The sequence below is a fragment of the Leuciscus leuciscus genome (assembly GCF_965113295.1).
Source record: "Leuciscus leuciscus genome assembly, chromosome: 10".
In the NCBI taxonomy this organism is placed as follows: domain Eukaryota; kingdom Metazoa; phylum Chordata; class Actinopteri; order Cypriniformes; family Leuciscidae; genus Leuciscus; species Leuciscus leuciscus.
The window spans coordinates 31,772,248-31,791,525 of NC_138734.1; the positions used below are offsets into that span (position 1 = coordinate 31,772,248).

The window sequence follows — 19,278 nt, forward strand, 5'->3', positions numbered from 1 at the left end:
AAATATACATTTATGATACTTTGTGTGAAACTAACAAAAATAGTTTGTTCACAAAATTTCCTTTTGGTTGTGGCCAAAATTTTACATATTGATTGTAATGTGATTTTTTTCTATTCTAATTATTGCAAAATAATAACAAAACTTTTTAAACTATAAAAAAATAATAATAAGTGAACAATTATTTTTTATTTAAATTGTAAAGTATCTATGCATCATGGTAACATTTGTTTAATGTATGCTGATCAAATTAAAATATCACTATTACTGTTCAGTCATGACAACTCTCAGGATAATTTGTAAAACATTTTATTAATGAAAGTTAATGTACACAGTTTTGGTCTTGGCGGACTAGATCTGCAAGTATGATTTACTTCTGCTAAATGCTCAGAACAATTTAAAGGAAACATGTTGCTGCTGCTAGAGAGAGGAAAACCCCTCTCTCAGGGAGCAGATTTAGGCAGGTGGTGCTGGGGAGGTGGAGGGCTAGGAAAAGTTGCATAGCGATAGTGCATTCGTTTTGATGAGACGAGGTTATAGATGTTGATATTACATGTTAATGGATACGTCAAATCGATTGTCTGGGAACATTACGTTTGGTGAACCAATCCGAACACGAATAGTGTTTCATGGCATACATTTGATAAAATCAAATTCTGATCAACAATCACATCATCAACCAACTCATCACGACTCTATTTGATGACGACAAACATGGCCTGACTTGTCAGCAAGATAAAAGCTGCTTGTTTGTGGTAGCTGCCAAGCTTTGATTGTTTGGGATTGCATTCGTTTAAGTAGGATGAAGACAAAGACATGCTGGGCTGAGTGCCAGGAGCAGTTCTACAGCAAGAACAGCCAAGTTAGTAGACCTTATCCCATCATACACACCCAGAGTGACATAAAAGGCCATGCAGAGAAACGCAAATTGCTTATACAATATAGAAATGAAAAACTACATATTTTTTGGTATAGAGTTCACTTGACTCCGATCAGATGCTTACATAAGAAGAGTTCTTGCAAAAGACAGCTAGACGGAACACAGTGGAATGACACAGCAGGGGTCTCGTTTTAAAAAAGTTAGACTATTTTTCACTTGACACTCCTTAAAAGAGCAACACTTGATGTGAAACAATAAAACTAATTATGCAAAATGTGGCAGCCAAAGACATCCATTAAAATGAATATGGCATTTTGCAGCGGTGCTTTAAAGGGGATGAATTTAAAGACACAAACTAAAACAGCTAAATCACATCATGCTAATTAAAACAGCCACAAAAAAATTTAAGCCAATTAATACGAAGTCACTTTCCTATAAAAAAAAACTATAAGGTGTTGGATGGCTAGTAGTTTAGTCCATGGGTTTTCAAACTGAATATTTCAGAAAAAAATTGTACACAATGAAAATGAATGAAAAACATTTCTTCTTAACATTATTGTGAAAGCCATTTACAAATAATTTAAAGCCACACCGTGGACTTTGTGACCTAAAGAGTTGACGCATACGAGTTATTTTAAATGATTCCTCAGGCCAATTTACAGCGTTTGACACTATTAATGCTCCGATCGGGGCTGCCCTCTTGAAATACCGCCTATGTAAGTTTGGAGAAGACGGACCGTCGTTGGCCAGGTCATGTGACCTGGAGAACGTATCGCTTTACGGCCGTCTTCCCCCGGCTCTCCCTCGTCGTCCTCCGCGTCCTCCTCGTCCTCTCCCTATTTCGGGAGAGGACTCTGAAGATTCTTCAAGCGGTGAAGAAAATGACTGACAATAAAACGAACATCGGCATAAATGTGGATATATAATGTAATATTTACTGCGAAGTCTGGAAATCGTGTAACAAAACTGATATAAGTCACAACTACTGCCGTTATTTGTAGGCTTCAGTTTCTTTGTCCTTTTACACATTCATATATGTGTGTATTATTATTAGTGGCTTATATGATTTTAGATACAAACGTGTATGTATTATTAGAGGCTTATATATATCAAATTCATAGGTTACTACAGGAAAAACACAAATAAAACGATGCAAGTCCGATCTAAAGATAAAATGACTCCAAAACAAGCACAATAACAACTTAGTTTTAGGTACAAAACGTCTATAACCTGCTCCCGCCGATCGACTGTCCTGACCTGCACAGTTTATCTCCAACCCTAATCAAACACACCTGAAGCAACCAATTAACGTATTCAGGATCGCTTGAAAATTAAAGACATGTGTGTTTGATTGGAGATGAACTGTGCAGGACAGACGATCGGCAGGAGCAGGGTTGTGCACCCCTGGTCTATGCGACTTACCTGATCAGACATTATTTTCTGTTCACTTTTTGTGCAATTAATTTATTAAGTGGATGTCTTCTAGGCTTTTGCGACAGTGCTGCGGCGCTTGTGGCCTCTAGGGGCGCTAGACGTGAAAGTTACAGGTCTAGCGCCCGCAAACGTTCCGCGGTGTGGCTTTAAAATGAATAATAACTATTAATAAAATAACTTTTGCCGCTGTAGGGAATTCACCGTAAGGGAATCATCGGCATCATTGCCATTAAAAAGTTTGAAAACCCCAGGCATTTATATTCACGTGTGAGCCATCCATGTTATTCTACGAATCTGCATAATGTGAAATTACAAAATTGAGATTAGGGATGTCAATTTTCACAAATTCCCATGATCGATCGTCATTTAAATTAACGATCAATTAATCGATTAATCGTTAGCCTTAATACTGCGATATGCGTCTGCAGTAGCTATGGCCAACAGCATGACAAGGGTCTGCAAATGCTGCTCAAAACGCTATGTTCCTCACCAAATCAATGAGAATGGTTTTAAATATAAATAAAGGGCTTGTAGGATTGTAAAATGTTTCGATGTGATTGATAATTAAATAAATTATTTAATAATCAAATATAACTACTAATACAACGTGTCACCAACGTCGCCTCATATGCGCTTAGACTGTGTGACTGTTGTGGACGCACTGAATGAATCTGCTACCGTTAAACTGGAGCACTTTGCTAGCACGTTATTTATCTAAAAGAAACGCATCCTATATGAAATGAATCAGATATATTCAAAATAAGCATAATATTACAAATTATATCTGCACAAAATGACGCAAATTCATGCACAAGTGAACTTGAACTAAGTTACGTGCCATTCATTCAGAACTACTCATGTTGTGGACGCGCTCTTCCTGGAGCAACGCGACACGGCAACTAAACCCAAATAATTCACAATGTTTTATTACAATATTGTTCTCTTTATAATGTTATGTAATATTACAGTCCCAATAGTCATTATTAGTCGTGCACTGCCGTTTGAGCTGCATGCGCTGAAGCTGACGCTTTACTACAGAGTTAATTCTTAACCAAATGCATCCAATATGAGATCAATCAGATATGGATAGGCATACACAAAATAAACAGTATTGCAAAAAACAAAAGGCTGCGAATGCACACGCAAACTTATAGTCATGATGAAGGTGTAAAATGGTCCCAAACATAACTCCGGGGCGCTCGCTTTACATGTTTCGTGGTTGAGCAGCACGCACACGCATGAAGACCTGCTTAATCGATGATCGATAAGTTGTATCGATTAAATGTATTATCGACAATTAATCGATCGTCGATTAATCGTTGACATCCCTAATTGAGATTATAAAAATTACTTTATTATTTGTAATGTAGAGCTGCACGATTAAACATTAAAAGGTCACAATCTCGATTCGACTATATCTATCTTTGACAAGCACGATCACAGCGAACATTCAAACAGTCTTTTTAACCACACAGTATCATTATTTTTGTTACAATCATTGAAATGATCACAGAAGTACTGGGATAAAGGTTAATAGTTCGAATATAAACACTTATGTCTATGGTAGCGATCAAAATCACCTTTTCAAACACGCTTCAAATAAATGATAGATTACATCGTTACATCAGTAGGTGGCGACAAGTGATTGTTAAAAAAATTAATTTGTTATTGAATCATTAATTCAAGAGATTTTCATCCAGTAATAATGAAACAACTATTTATGAGTGAGTCATTGAATCATTCATTCAAACTAATTAAAAACATTTTTTTTAATTCAAAGTAATTAAATATTTTTAAATAAACTGCAGTGATTAACTAAGTAAATTGCATGTTATTTAGGGAGAATAGTGATCTCTATTTTAAAGGGGTGGTATAATGCCTTTTTCACAAGATGTAAAATAAATCTCTGATGTCCCCAGAGTGTGTGAAGTTTTAGCTCAAAATAACCCACAGATATTTTTATATAGCATGTTAAAGTTGTCACTTTTTGAGGGTGAGCAAAATCGCCTTGTTTTGTGTCTGTCCCTTTAAATGCAAATGAGCTGCTGCTCCCGGCACAGAGGGCGGAGCTTCAAGAGCTTTTGTCCTTAGCAGCTTTGATTAACTCACACATACATGCACTGAAAATTTCTAAACCTTTTAGCCTTTTATGTTCAAACCGGAGTCAGACAATGATGGAGAGACTCAAGAAGAAGTGACAACATGAAGACAACATTTCAGATTGGATAGTTGATGAATTTATGTAGCTTATGTGTAGTTATCTTCTAGTCATTGATTAGCATATTCTGTCTTGATTCATCTATAAATCGTGTTCCGGGGGCGGGGTTTATGTAAATTTTAGGGTTGGTGATGTCACTGACCCGGGAGGAATGTTGTGTAGTCCCTACCAGCCATTTGTTGTAGTCCTTAAAAAGCGATTTCTTTAAAAGCAAATATCTCCCTTTGCTTTGAACTTTGAGCGTTGCAACTTTGCAGATGTTGTTTATGCTCAAAGCAACATTACACACTAACTAAAGTTAGAAAAGTGAAATCATAATCAACCACCCCTTTAAACAAATAATTTGTGATTCTCAATTTATCCAGAAATGTGCAGCACTACTGTAAAGAAGCAACCAAGAAAGCATCTAGTAGCTTGCAAACAACCCAAGGGAGGCCAAGTTGCTTTAGTGTGAGGCCTTAGGGAGGGAATGCAGGTGCTGTGAGGAGGCATCTTTGGTTGCTTTGAGCAACAGACGATAAACAATGACAGAGTCATCAGCATGGTTGCTAAGGGAACGCATACACAACCATTAGGGCCTTTTGATCTGGTGGGAGAGAGCATGTGAATGAAAAAGAGATACATCCCATATTCATCTCAGGAAAGAGCAGAGAGACTAGAGGGGTAAAATAAAAGTACTTAACCATATTAATCTGACAAATGAAAAACTAAAGCATGCCAAAGAAATGTGCCGTCATGGCAGGAGTCTTTGCAGCAGTCTTGATTGATTGCTGCTTATCTTAATGGCCAATAATTGTCTCGCTGAAGCAAATAAGAGCTGATTGCACATTTCAAAATAGCATTCATAACAAGTGAATAATGTTGATGCCATCTAATAAGTCTAATCAAATTAATGCCATTAACAATTAGCCCAGCTAATATGAAGCCTCATACCAACCAGTATATAAATAGGAATGATGATACAGGACTGACGTAGGGTTTTTGCTTGGGGGAATCAGCAGGGATCAATACTAGTCAATGGATGAGCATTGAACACTCAAGCTCAGCAGAAATAAAAAGCCAGTATTACGATGTTTTTAGCACATGAAGAACACGAAAATAGGCTCAAGTCCTTCCAGGATGTTTACAGTCACCCTTTTGAAGAGCCACTCCACTAGAAAACAAACTTCTCAGCTGCAAGAGTGCAAGTTAGGTTAGAAGAGATTAAAACAATTAGATTAAACCGGAGATGAACGGTAATGCGAGACCTTCTATGACTCAGGGAGAAATCTCTCACCTCCTGCTTTATCCCATGACAAAAACTCATAGAAGGCAGTATCGCCTTTCTTGTCTTGTAACACTGGTTAGTCTTAGCAGATCTAACCAAGGCCTTATGGGAAGGGGCTCTATGGCAACTATGATGGGCCCCAAGGGAAGGATTTATCTGCCTATTCTTTCATCATTGCATGGATTGCTCTTACTCAGGACTTTTTCCAAGTCTGAGGCCTGAGATGGGTCACAAAAGGCCTTCTATTCTATCTGCTAAAACTGCAAGAGCTACATGCCAAGACATGTCTGAATATGACCAGTGCATTGTGATGTACATCTGAATAAAAGGATTATATAGAATAAGAATAAATTAGAATAAAAACTTGGATCTATCCATTGGTTGTAGATTGGCTAAAAGCGAGCTTGCCACTAATTGATTGGAGAAATGTGGCAAACGCCACCAGAGAGAAATCTGCTGAAAGATCGGGTTCTGAAATTTTTATTAAGAAGTACGAGAATTATAAAACATAAAACACACAGATTCATTGTTCACAACAGAGCTGCACGATTAATCATTAAAAGATCACGATCTCGATTCAAACACATACACTCTCATTCCTAAATGGCAACAAATCGAATACGTCTATTAAACCTTTGACAAAATCACACTGGAACATAAAACAAAAAACAAAACAAAAAAAACGCTGTTGCCGCTGGCTGCTACTGACCCGGAGAAAGCGGTTATCAATCATGTATAGGTAATATGAAACAGCTCTTTTCATCCACACAGTATCATTATTTCTGAATATACAAATATTCAAATTATCACAGAAGTACTGGGATACAAGTTTACAGCTTGGATATAAACACTGATGTCTACGGAAGCAAATCCTTTCTAAAGTAACTTGGCGCTTCAAACAATGATTGCATCGCACTATTACATCGTTATGCCACTAGGAGGTGAAAAGTGGCTTAAAAATGTGTATCATTGAATCATTCATTCAAGAGTTTTGTTCAAAAACGTTAATTCATCCTGCAATGAAACAAGTGAAGTATTTATGAGTAAGTCATTGAATCTGATTTTTTTTTTTTTTTTTTTTTTAGACTGCAGCAATTTACATTTTGTCAGAACCTCTAGTAAATGTTATTGGTTAAGTTGTCTCTTCTCTGTTCAGAATCGTGATCTCTATTTATCCAGAATCATGCAGCTCTAGTTCACAATTAGATCAATAAAATGCATTTAGAAAATAGATAGGGTGCATTTTAGATTTTAAAATGCACCGATATGAAAATTTTGGACGATACCGATAACCGATAATTCTTTATATTTGAAAGCCGATAACCAATATATTGGCCGATAAATCTAAATCCAAATCCAAATTTAAAATCCTGATTACAAAAACAAAAGTCACCATTAAAAGCCACAGACCAAGCACACAATTATAATGATGTTCTAATTATTTATATTTTATGTTGCCTATACGTCTGACTTGCATGTTGCACTTAACCGTTTTTCCTTTTTTTTAAGTGATTCCAATCATATTTCAAGCAATTCAAAAACATCATGGCGAACAGTGTGCATCTGAAGTGCCTCAGCTGAAGGAAACAATTCATTATTTATTGTCTTTAATATATCGGCCAAATTTTCTTATCGGGCCGATAACGATAACATTAAAGCTGCCGTCGGCAAAATTTTTTTGATCATATTCAGTGTAATCGACACTATAATCCGACAGAACAACATAAATAAGGTGGTTTTAGAAAAAACCCGAGCTTCTAACTCCACCTGGAGCATGTTATTTGTTTTGCAAAAATCCAGCGCTCCCGCTTCATCAGGTCCAATCAGCGCAGGGGGGTGTGAGATCTGACTGTCAATCACAGGTCGTGCACACGCCACAGATCCCCCCTCACTCGCGCACGTTAATATCACATGCACACGCCACGCCTGAAGTTCGCCTGGAGATTGCATGAAGCGTGATGGCGGAGAGAAAATCTACTAACAAGCTTCCAATTCCTCGGTTATTGCTATCTATGGATAGATTAGCCAGGGCAGCCTACCTCCGAGTCCATGGTGTTGATAGATGCTGAGGAGACGGACGCGTTCACAGAAAATCAGGTACACACGCACAGTGACGCACTGACGAGCACGACCTCGATGGGAGGGTGCTCGCTGGTAGTGGGGAGGGGCATGAGAGTTGTAAACATTCAAAATTTTGGCTAATCGACCCAATCTGCCAGACTTGCCGACGGCAGCTTTAAAAATAAACATATATCAGCCGATACCAATATATCGTGCGTCCCTAATGCATTTTCATTTAATTTCATTACAGTTCATCTAATGAACTCCATAAGCGCAAACTTCATTATATAAAATGATAGAAGCCATGAATCATGCAAGACAGAAAGTTGCAGTCAAGGGTTCATTTGAAAAACGAAAAATGGTACAACAATGATGTGCATAGACACAGATAATACAACCTAGTTTGAAAAGTAAAACCTAACAATTCCTTGACTTGTGATGTATTGTTAAGTTTCGGGATGACGAAATCAGGGTGTGACGTGGGTGGAGAGAAGCAGATTTTATTGGGTGGAGTGAAAAGCCCAGCATGCGTGGAAAGACAGGCAGGAGACAGGCTTAGTCTATCAAACAAGAGAAAAGGAGAGTAGACACAGATGGTCCCATCAATAACCCCCACTCTTCCCACCACCACCAAGGGTGTTCATCCACTGTTTGGGCACTAGAATCAAGCACAAAGGCTGATGGTCTGGCCGGAGCAGATGGCAGGTATTTGTGGACCAGTGGGGAACAGTGGTACAGGATGCCTCAAGCAGGAAGTGTGGGAATTCTACTGCGAAAGAGACTTCATTAACAAAAATGGGCGGCAAATTGTAATGACATAGCTGTCAAGCAGCAATACAAATAAAATAAAATAATGAACATATAGTGTGTAAAGGGTTGCATTTGACTGGGGCTTTTTAAGAAATTAGTCAAACTGAGTCAGTAAAATAAAATAAAACATACAGTGTAAAGGGGTGTCCACTTTGCAAATGATTTGTTTCACTGGCTTTTTAATTAAAGAGTTTAGCCAAGACAATGAAATGAGTCATGGACCAAACCAAGCATTCTTGACAACTCACTTCCAAACTGAATTATTTACTTAGTGATAATCAGAATCCTGTAGTAAACATTGCCATGTGTGTTTGTTCATTTTACAGTTTGTATACAAATCGGACTGATTAATATGACCCCATGATCACATTCGTGATTAATAGTTTGAGCACTTCTGAAATAACTGGACATCCAGGGTAAGGCTATAGACAAAATAAAGCTTGAGCTGTGAATAATATCTTAGTCAGTAGCACTGAAAATTGCACAAGCACCAAGAAAGCCCTGACAGTGACTTTCGAAATACTGAACAATCTTTAGGCCATTTTTAGACATTAACTCATTGTTCATTCATTCATAATTTAGCAAGGTTGGTGTGATGGTGTCATTATGATAAAGCAACAACTCAAGTGACTCAATTGACAACTCAAATCTCAGTGATATAATGCAAGATGAGCAACTATAGCTATTACTTCATGCATAGCAAAGCCTGTTTATATATATGCCACATTACGACTATTTAAAATGAACAAGTGAAGTCACAAAGATTGTTAAATAAAATTAAAAATTGAAACAAAGTCATGCTTACAACCTAAAATATAGGCTAGTTTTTACTTTTAATTAAAATCTTTAAATATATATATATATATATATATATATATATATATAAAGATTTTAGTAAATCTTTATAAATGTTACTAAAATATTATAGATAGATAGATAGATAGATAGATAGATAGATAGATAGATAGATAGATAGATAGATAGATAGATAGATAGATAGATAGATAGATAGATAGATAGATAGATAGATAGATGTGTGTGTGATATGTTTTAATTTTTCAAAATATTTTATAATCTTTTTGACTTCACTTGTTCATTTTAAATGGTCGTGGTGTGGCATATTTAATTTTAAAAGTACAAATATAGTCTGTCAGTGTTTAAAATAGGTTTAGTGGTCACACCACAGGACATGTCAAATTTGCTAAAGCATTTCATGCCAACCACACAAATATTTCCCATCTCTATAGCCATATCTAAAAATGACCAAAATATCACAGAAAATAAATATATATACTGCCTCATTCAGCAGCACATGACAGGGCAGATGTGTTAGAGGTTATAACATTTAATGGGGAAATATTCTCTGACAGGTTGAGGACAGCGTCCGTGTCAGGAGCCAGCATGGGCAGGCCAGTGAGTCGTGACCTGGTGCAATCAAAAGAACGCCAACTGTGCGACATCAAACAGACAATCTGGCCAAAGAAAACAATGCTATTGTGTTTTGCTAGCAGGCCAAGGGACCAAATTATGAGTTTACACATCTCTGCACTTCCTTGCAATGAAGTAAATCAGCCATGCATTATATCGTACAATTAAAAAGCTATATTTTTTAAGCACCATTTATACATTTTCATTTTGGAAAACTTAACAAATGCATTAATGCACATTTAGGGTGTGTTCACACATGCCAGTTTTGGTTTGATTAAAGCAAACTTTGTTTGCTATAGCTTAGTTAGTGTGGTTCATTTAAATGAGTGTGAAAGCTGCCATCTGAACCTTAGTTCACACCAAACAAGTGGACTGAGACCCAACTTTTCATGTGGTTTTGGTTCGCTTCCAAGCAAACTGGTGCAGTTCGACTGAAATACGAATAGAACAGAGCAAGACATCTAAACAAACCAAAAACAGGATGTGATGTCACGAGATGCGACCCTAAAAAGGACCGAATTCTCAAGAATGCCTGGATCTTCTCGTCGTTATCGGTTGAAAATTTTAACTTTCCTCACTGTGTCCGTGACATTCCTACAATACAGCATCTTTGTGCCTTTCAATATTTTGTTCTGTTCATCCTGCATTGTTCTCTCTATGCAGTCAGTGCTGCGGGGAATGCAGGGTGTTGGATACGGCAGCTTTGTGTGTTGGTATTGGTAACACTAACTATTAGGTTCTCCTGCAGCTTCATGCAGAGCAACCACTGGGATCCTCTGACCTTTCAGTCCTAGCTGGCTGACATAACCTGATAACTCTAAAATAAGCTTCATGTGACTCATGATGGTGCTAAAGCAAACAATACGAGTCACTGCCAAGTTTATAGATAGGAAGCAAAGAAACAACATGTGGAAACTATGAGCAAAAGTCATCAGACTTAATATGTGTAACTTAAACTTGAAAAGGTCAAAATTCAAATACTTGATTACTAATAGGAAGTAAATCTCTGAAGAACATAAAATCTCTGATGTCCTAATACACATTACTGATCTTACTATCGCTATTTAAGACAACACAAAAGTCTGTCTTCGTAATCAAAATATAACTTTCCTTTTCGGCTGACATCCCAAATCACACTTACTTCCCCCTCCAACCAGCTTATTTCTGTCAGTTAACCCCCACTATTATATTCATAATCCAATAAATTGCTAATGAATAAAATCCGGCATACTTTTCATTTTACTTCAAAATAAATCAGATTACAAATATAAAATGGTTGTGAATGCCATTTACTTTTGACTTTATTAGCTTCTCAGCCATATTGAATCAGAATATTAAATAATCTAAGCACAAATAATATGATACATGATCTATGGTAGTCAGGATCAGGATAAGAAGGGAATGATCAAACACCAGGAGCCTGGATTACAAATAACACACCACTTAGGACACGAGTCCTTGGCATAAGCCGATAAAGAGGGATTCCAGGCACAGTTCAGGCATTTCTTCTCTCTCACAGTATCACATTCACGACAACCAAAGTGTTGCAGAGGAAGTAGTCGATCCTAAAACATCACAGGTTGAGGGAAACTACATGGCAGACTTATGGAAAGGTAATCTAAATATATCAAAGTGAAACAAATTAGACATCATACCTACACTGTAAAAAATTTCTAACCCTCCCAAATCAAAAATTTCAAGTGACCGATAACATCTAAATTTTTCAATTGGCCCAAGTGAAATTCTTGTTGCAATAGTCTGTTAACATTGGCTCAATGAGAAATAATACGTCAGACTAATTGAACAATTTAGATGTTATCGGTCACTTGAAATTTTTGACTTGGGGATGTAAATTTCTTTTACAGTGTAAGCAAATATTTTAGGAAGTATTGATGCCGAAATTTCAGTAACTGAAAATATAGGTATAAAAAATTTATTTTCAGTTTCAACTAGGGATGCACGATATATCGGCCACCATATCGGTATCGGCCGATATATGTTCATTTTTATTGTTTTATTGTTATGAAAATGTGGCCGATATATTGAAGCCAATAAATGATGGCTTATTTCCTTCAGCTGAGACACTTCAGATGTGCACTGTTCGCCATCATGTTTTTGAATTGCTTGAAATATGATTAGAATGACTTCAAAAAGGAAAATACGGTCATGTGCAACATATAAAAATATGTATATAAAAAATTATAATGAGAACATCATGATAATTGTGTGCTTGGGATGCGGCTTTTAATGGTGACTTTTGTTTTTGTAATCAGGATCTTAAAAATGATATAAAAATTTGGATTTAGATTTATCAGCCAATATTTTCATATCGGTGCATCTCTAGTTTCAACCGAAATAGTTTTGGAGAGCCAAAACTGTTGACCGAAACAGTTAGCGCTTCTCCGATGACATTTGTTTTAACTGTTTTTTAACAGTTTGTTTTTTGTGACCAATAATTTGATAAGCACCAGCTGAGTGGATGCACATCATTGTAACCAAAAATGATGCTAGAGTAGCAATATGTAAAAAAAAAAGTCAGGCGAAATATCGAGAGGTGACTTTGTTGAAGAACTTTACTATAACTGGTTTATTACCTGTATGCTATGCTGATTAGGGTGTCAATTAGCCAAGAACCCAAATTTCAACCCCCAGTTTTGTTTTTTGGCTAAACGAAAACTTTTTTTCCCAGTAGAAAATGTATTTCAGTGCATCACTATAGGTATAGGTAGCCTATAGGTAGTACAAGCAGAGTCAACACAGACAGAATGTTAAATTCAAATGTGCCTGATATGGATGCCAAAATTTAGAAGACAATAAAAAAAAGCACAGTAACATAACTGTCAACATTGCACCAGCATAAAGTTTGTGCTAGAACAAATCTCCCTCCTTCAGTCATGGAAAAAGGCATGGCTGTTAATCTGGGGGGTGTTTTCATGTTACTACAACCCCGTTTGGCTGCAGCACAAAGCTAATGAGTTGCTCCGCACAGGCGGATTCTGTGCATCATGCTGCTATTAACAGTCTTAGTCATCATCAGAGCAAGGGGACAGAGACATTCCTGCCAAATGAGCACTGCTGCTCTGACAAACGCAATGTCATGATACCAACGTACCTCTCTCTCTCTCTCTCTCTCTCTCCTTCTACATAAATAATAGGCATTTCTGTCTGCAAACAGCCCTGGAGGACTCAGCCCTTGGGGTGATGCCAAATCCCCATGGTTACTACAATGCAGTAACTGCCTCTTTCCTGTGATGATGATGATGATGATGATGATGATGTTGTTGTTGCTCATGAGATGTAAAGGAAACAGACCATCCGGCTTAGTTAGCTGGAAAGTAAAAGTGAACCTTATAAAAAATTCTGTGAACACAGGAGCAAATTTGGCCGATGAGTTTTCATGACTCCTCCAGTCATTTGTAATCAATGTAGCCGTTGAATTATTTTCCGGCACAACTATAATTTTTATTTATTTATTATCTACTTTCATAAATTCCCTTAAAAAGGTGTCTGTATAATGAGCAATATTACAGAGTGTGTTTGAGTGGTTTGGGGGAAGGGACAGTGGGTAAGTGGGCATAATTGCAGAGAACAATATTAAAAAGAGGGTCCCTGCAATTACTCAGTCAATTAACTTGGTATGAAAACTCAGGCATCATCATCATCTTAATTAAAACATGGCTGCATGCCATGAGAAAGCACAGACCTCATATTTCTATGTTCTTCTTTTAGGGTTAAAATTGTATTATCTTTCATAAATGTTCCAGGCCGGGGATACTTCTAGGTTTTATGAGACTGTGGAGACCCATATAGAGTTACTGCCACTTCCACAGATGAAAATACTCAAAATAGAATGAAAAACAAATATATTCAAAACAGAAAAGCACTTCAGCCTCATTACAGATGAAACACGGAGTTATGTTGAGCACAATATCAATGACAATTCATAAAAAACAACTGACAATTTGACAGTCACTGTGGCTTAACCAATATGAACGAAGCCATTTTGCTGTCATGTGACAAGAAAAGCATAAAAGGAGAGGACTCTTTTTTGCATTAAAAGACCTTGAAAAAAATTTACTTCATATTTTGACCTTTTTATGAATAGGCATTTCAAATGGAGTAACTCCAAGAAGACAAAACCTTGATTTTCGTGAATCAAAAATACATTTCCTTGAAAAATGTTTTGAAAATATTGACCAAGTTCATACTTGATGTTACACCACGTGAAATTTTTTGTCATTAAATCAAAATATTTGTAAAAACAGTATTTTACTAATGTATGCAACAAGATCACAACCTTTCCAACTTGCCAAATGAGTTTTAACTAGACTTTTAACCATTTCTTCTTTTTTGTAATATCAACCTTATTTGTCATTGACCCAACAATACGTGACAAGCTTTTATCAAACCTGTTGTTCCCAAAAAAACACACAAAAAAACAAGATGATTAGCATGATGCACAAGTGAGGCACCACTGCCTTAACCAGCCATTCAAATACTGCAGTTTATGATTCTTACCTTTGACTTGAGTCTCGTAATCTGTAATGATCTCTTTTTCCTTTTTAAACTTCACAGGAGGGGTCGACATTTTCAATAGTGAATAGTAGTAATATCAATAGTTCAGTTCTGAGAATGTTTGCAAACTGGCTTATTTTTGGGACTTTTCCTATATCCAGGTCGCCCTATAGCGGCAAGTGCATCCCAGAGATTGTTCAAGTTGCTCAGGCTGAAAATCCCAAAAGCCAAACGCCGCAAATGTTCATAGTCCGAGTTCCGAACGACTCCGCCGTCAATGCTATCAAAACAGAGCGCGCACTGGAAGAGTTTCCTCCCAAACAAGTAACCCTTTCCTTGGGCAAATGTCCACTGTTTGTTCCAGCAAGAGGAAATCGAGCCCTTCGAGCTGTCTTTTAGTCACCCGCCGACGGATCTGGACGGACAGAACAGCATAATGACATGTTACACAGGGCTATCGTGATTCCCAGCACCCTTTCCTCGCGTCCGTGTGACTGATCGCCGGACAGTTTCACGGATTCTGACTGACCTCAAAGCAGCTGGAAAAGCAAGTGGTTGGAAATGGGAGGGATTGGAGGTGGAGGGGGTGCACGTAGCGGAAATGTGGACGAGAACGGGATTGACAACTTTTCTAACCAGTTGTCCCCGACAGTAATTTTATAACGTTAGTCGTTACAGACTAAGCGATTCAAAATATTGCATTTTGATGCTAATAAAAACAGTTTGAAAACTTGTTGTGAAATGTGTTTTTGAAATTTATATATGCTAACGCTTCAAATCGTTACAGTCTTGATCCTTTAAAAGTGCATATGATTTATGGTAATGACTTTTAAAGTCGTAAAGTAAGCCTTGTGAATATTTTTATCTGGTTTCAGCAACTCGTTTTAGGAACGCTTAAGCAACGCAAGTGTGTGTTGTGTAGGACGCCTAGTGGCCAGTAATGGGAATTACACGAAAATAAATCACTGTGACGGCTGGGAAAGGAAAGAAATGAACGAGGGCGATCCGTTCCGGATTTTAACAGAAAATACATAACCTGTCAGAGTTCAAATTTTTCCAATGACTTTTCACCCACTTTTTACAGTTTACACTTTTAACTCGGCGCTATACATTAAATAATAATGCTAAGCAAATAGAAAAGGTAGCAAGTTGCAACATAATTTCATTGGATTATTTATTAATTTATCTATTTTTTTTATTATAAAATACTTACAAAGCCCAAAAGGTAGGTATTGTATATAATCTGAATATATGGCAGTCAGCTGATGTCACATAGCGCCTCTTACAGGACAGTTGTTTTGTTGGGAGCCTTTAAATTAATCTTATATCAAAAATCTTTAGGACACTCACACAACTATCCCTCTAAACAAATTTTAAGAGTGTTGAAGGCATCACTTCTCAATGAAGATCATATTTTAAACTCTTCGAAACGTTTTACCACAGATTTCTTTCACAGATGCTTTTTATAGAATGTATTGCTCCAGACCGAGACGTCTATAAAAATAGGCTACATGTTTAAAAAGACGATAATCTGAACAAAGAGTGGCATAAATATAATAATAATAATATTTTTCCACATTATATAGATGTGACAATGTTCCAAAATTAAACATGTATTTCATTTCCCCACATTCATCTGCTAAAAATTAAAGTTCGAAATCTATTTATCCCTAAACTGTGTGAATGACTATCAAGCACAAAGATTGCTGTTGTGTGTACTGTAGGGTAAGTAATTCTAGAAAATGTGAATTTTATTTGTTCAAATTTACGTTTAAAACTATTTTAATACCATCCCCCACCACCAATTTAATTTGACCTGAAATACTGTATAAACAAATAGGAAATATTTGATTTCAAAACAGCAAACAAGTTTGAAAAATAATCAACAAATACATAAAAACATAAGTTGAAAACAAAAATAAAACTCAAAACTTTTTATATTTGTATACATATACACTTTTACCACTTAATCCTGTTGAAGCACGATATATTAAACTATATATTAATAAAATATAAGATTGATTGATTAAATAACTAAATAGCAGTAGAATATTATATGAGGGGTGTGAGCAATACAGTGATTCAATTAATACAGTTCAGGAAAGGTTTTTGATTCACTAAAAAGAACCGGATCACAACCATCATTAATTTGGGAATCAGACTACATTAGTCGCTCTGTTTGTTTCTGATTCAAACATGTTAGTACATTAATACACTAATGTAGTTATGCATACTGTTATAAACTTTAAGATATAGAATCACCAAAATGCCCGAAACACTGTCACTGGTAATGGTAATTCATGGTAATGTCCTCGCAAATACAACAACCAGTTTAGTTAACCATTTTTGTAACTTTTATTGTAAGTGTACGTGACATCCACTCCAGCACTGTATGCAAGTCTAAATGCTTGATAAATAAAGATCAGGCGGGTTCAACGTAAAATACATTTATTTTATTTATTTGCACTGAGCTGAAAGCAAGACACCTTCAAGAAAGAAAAAAATGAAATTTGAACAATGTTAAATATCTGTTTACATAACCCAGCTAGGTTACAACATTAAAACTTTGCACTGTTATTTCAATCGACTTAATAAATTAATATTTTACAGTAAACATGGAGGGCATTAATGCACAGCAGCATATGGTGAACCATGTTATATTATAACGTACAGTAGCATGTTTTATTTCACATTTATAAAAACAACTACACAACACGTAAAACATCATACCAAATGAATGACCGGCTCCAAAAATAAGTGACAAGACAAACGAAAATGCATAGCATCTGCTCGCTGTCTTTAATTCTTTATGCGGGACTGTATTAATGTTCTCCAAACTAGGTGTTTTTGAAAAAGGCTTCCTCCAATACCTCTGTGAATTTGTCCTTCATCTGTTGACGAAAGCCACTGTACCACTCCAGAAGTCTCATCCTCCTCTCTGTTTTTTCTTTCTGGTTCATCCCTCTCTCCCTCTCCAGGATGGCAGGCAGCTCCCCCCAATCCTTGAGGAAGATGAAGGGTGCTCCTGCATCTTTAAGCAGTCGGAGCGGGGACCGGTTACCAACTGCACAGGCCCCTTGAGTCAGGACGTCCTCCACCACGGGCACAGAGCCATAGGCACAGGCTTCATAGATGCGGTAGCACTCTGTGTTCACTCCCACCGGGCAAAGAGTGAGGTCACTTTGTGCTAATGCCATCTGGTACTGTCTGGAGGTGTCTGCAGTCTCTTGAGGAAGCCACCTGATGACACAAAATGCAAGAAGTGTAAAAAAAATTAAAAATAAAAACTTGCATAATTTAGAAATGTTTGGGATATTATTTATTGAGGGGATTTAAGGATTTATGGGTAAAACAGAAACATTATAAAAATGTGTATTGGCTGAAAAAAATTAACTGATCATCTGACCAAGGCTGCATTTATTTGATCAAAAATACAGCAAAAACAGTAATACTGTGAATGTATAATTCCAATTTAAAATAACTGTTTATTATTTTATTATATAGTTCAGAATGTAATTTATTCCTGTGATGGAGAGCTGTATTTTCAGCATCATTTACTCCACTCTTCAGTGTCACATGATCCTTCAGAAATCATTCTAATATGCTGATTTGCTGCTCAAGAAACATTTATAATTTGAAAACAGTTGTGCGGCTTTATATTTTTGTATTTAAGATTTTATTGATGAATAGAAAGTTCAAAAGAACAGCATTTATTTGAAATAGTCATCTTTTTGTAACATTATAAATATCTTTTGATCAATTTAATATATCTTTTCTGAATAAAAGTAATCATTTCTTTCTTTTAAAATCTTACTGGCTATGAACTTTTTAATGGTAGCGAAAGTATTTTACAACTTCACCAATATCCACCAATTTTGTGAATGCAAATGATATAACATCAGACTGATGGCATTTTTCCAGAAATACGTACTTCTCTCTAACATGCATGAGGCAATCTTTCTCCATATCACTCTGCTTTAGGACGCCCATCAGAGTTTCCCTGGATGAGTTTTTGTAGATAGTCCCAAGAAAGTTGCAGAGGTATGGTCTTACAGTTTTCACCATCTGACCGCTAAGTGTGACTACTGGGAAATGCCTATATCTGCAGAGAAAGAAAAAGCACATTATACACAATTAAACTGATGTTAATTGAAATTATATATATAAAAATATAACAGAAAGTCCTCTTTAAAATATACTAAGCGCTTACGTGGCAACACCCAGGGGCCACTGAAAGATGTCTTTATCGTTGACCCAAAGACTGTCGTACACAAGAAAGAGCAGGTCCACAAACCCGCCGTGCCTCTTAAGGTAAGGATTGATCCAGTCATTATTGCACCGCTCGTTGCCCAAAAGGACCACAGCAACCCGAGAGACAGTGCGGGCCTGCACCAGACCCTGGACGTGCTGAAGCCACTGGATAGAGTAGGAGATTTTCTGCTGCTCACGGCCATTCAAAACCAACACCACACTGTCTGTGTCCAGAGAAACATGCCCTTGGACCACTGCTGGACCTGTGTAGAAACTGAGGACAGATTATGATAAAAGAGATTAAAGGTGAACTAAGTAACTTTTTTTACCTTAACTGAACCGCTTCGGAGTCATTGGAATGGTTATATTACTTATTTCGGATTGAATGGTGGTCGTTTCGCACCCCCCTGGTGCCCG

General features: G+C 36.8%; 2 protein-coding genes across 8 annotated transcripts in view; both read right to left on the bottom strand.

Annotated features, from left to right (window-relative positions):
* The window catches only part of srgap1a (SLIT-ROBO Rho GTPase activating protein 1a), a 118,844-nt gene extending 103,508 nt beyond the window's left edge, over positions 1-15,336 (bottom strand). For 2 of the 7 annotated variants that reach the window (XR_014209432.1, XM_082182786.1), the window contains exon 1: positions 14,614-15,335. Coding sequence is in view for 6 of the 7 variants with exons in the window: in XM_082182786.1 (XP_082038912.1) it covers positions 14,614-14,683 (70 nt within the window). In the remaining variant the exon portion in view is untranslated. Of the gene's footprint in view, positions 1-14,613 lie in introns of all 7 variants that reach the window. The other 5 variants (XM_082182783.1, XM_082182787.1, XM_082182785.1 and 2 more) reach the window with 3 other exon arrangements.
* A 1,705-nt stretch (positions 15,337-17,041) lies between these two features.
* rxylt1 (ribitol xylosyltransferase 1) overlaps positions 17,042-19,278 on the bottom strand; it is a 4,543-nt gene continuing 2,306 nt past the window's right edge. The window contains exons 4-6 of the mRNA XM_082181656.1: positions 18,821-19,135; positions 18,542-18,712; positions 17,042-17,850 (exon numbers count right to left, since the gene is read on the bottom strand). Coding sequence (XP_082037782.1) covers positions 17,448-17,850; positions 18,542-18,712; positions 18,821-19,135 — 889 coding nt within the window. The 3' untranslated portion in view covers positions 17,042-17,447. The remainder of the gene's footprint in view (positions 17,851-18,541; positions 18,713-18,820; positions 19,136-19,278) is intronic.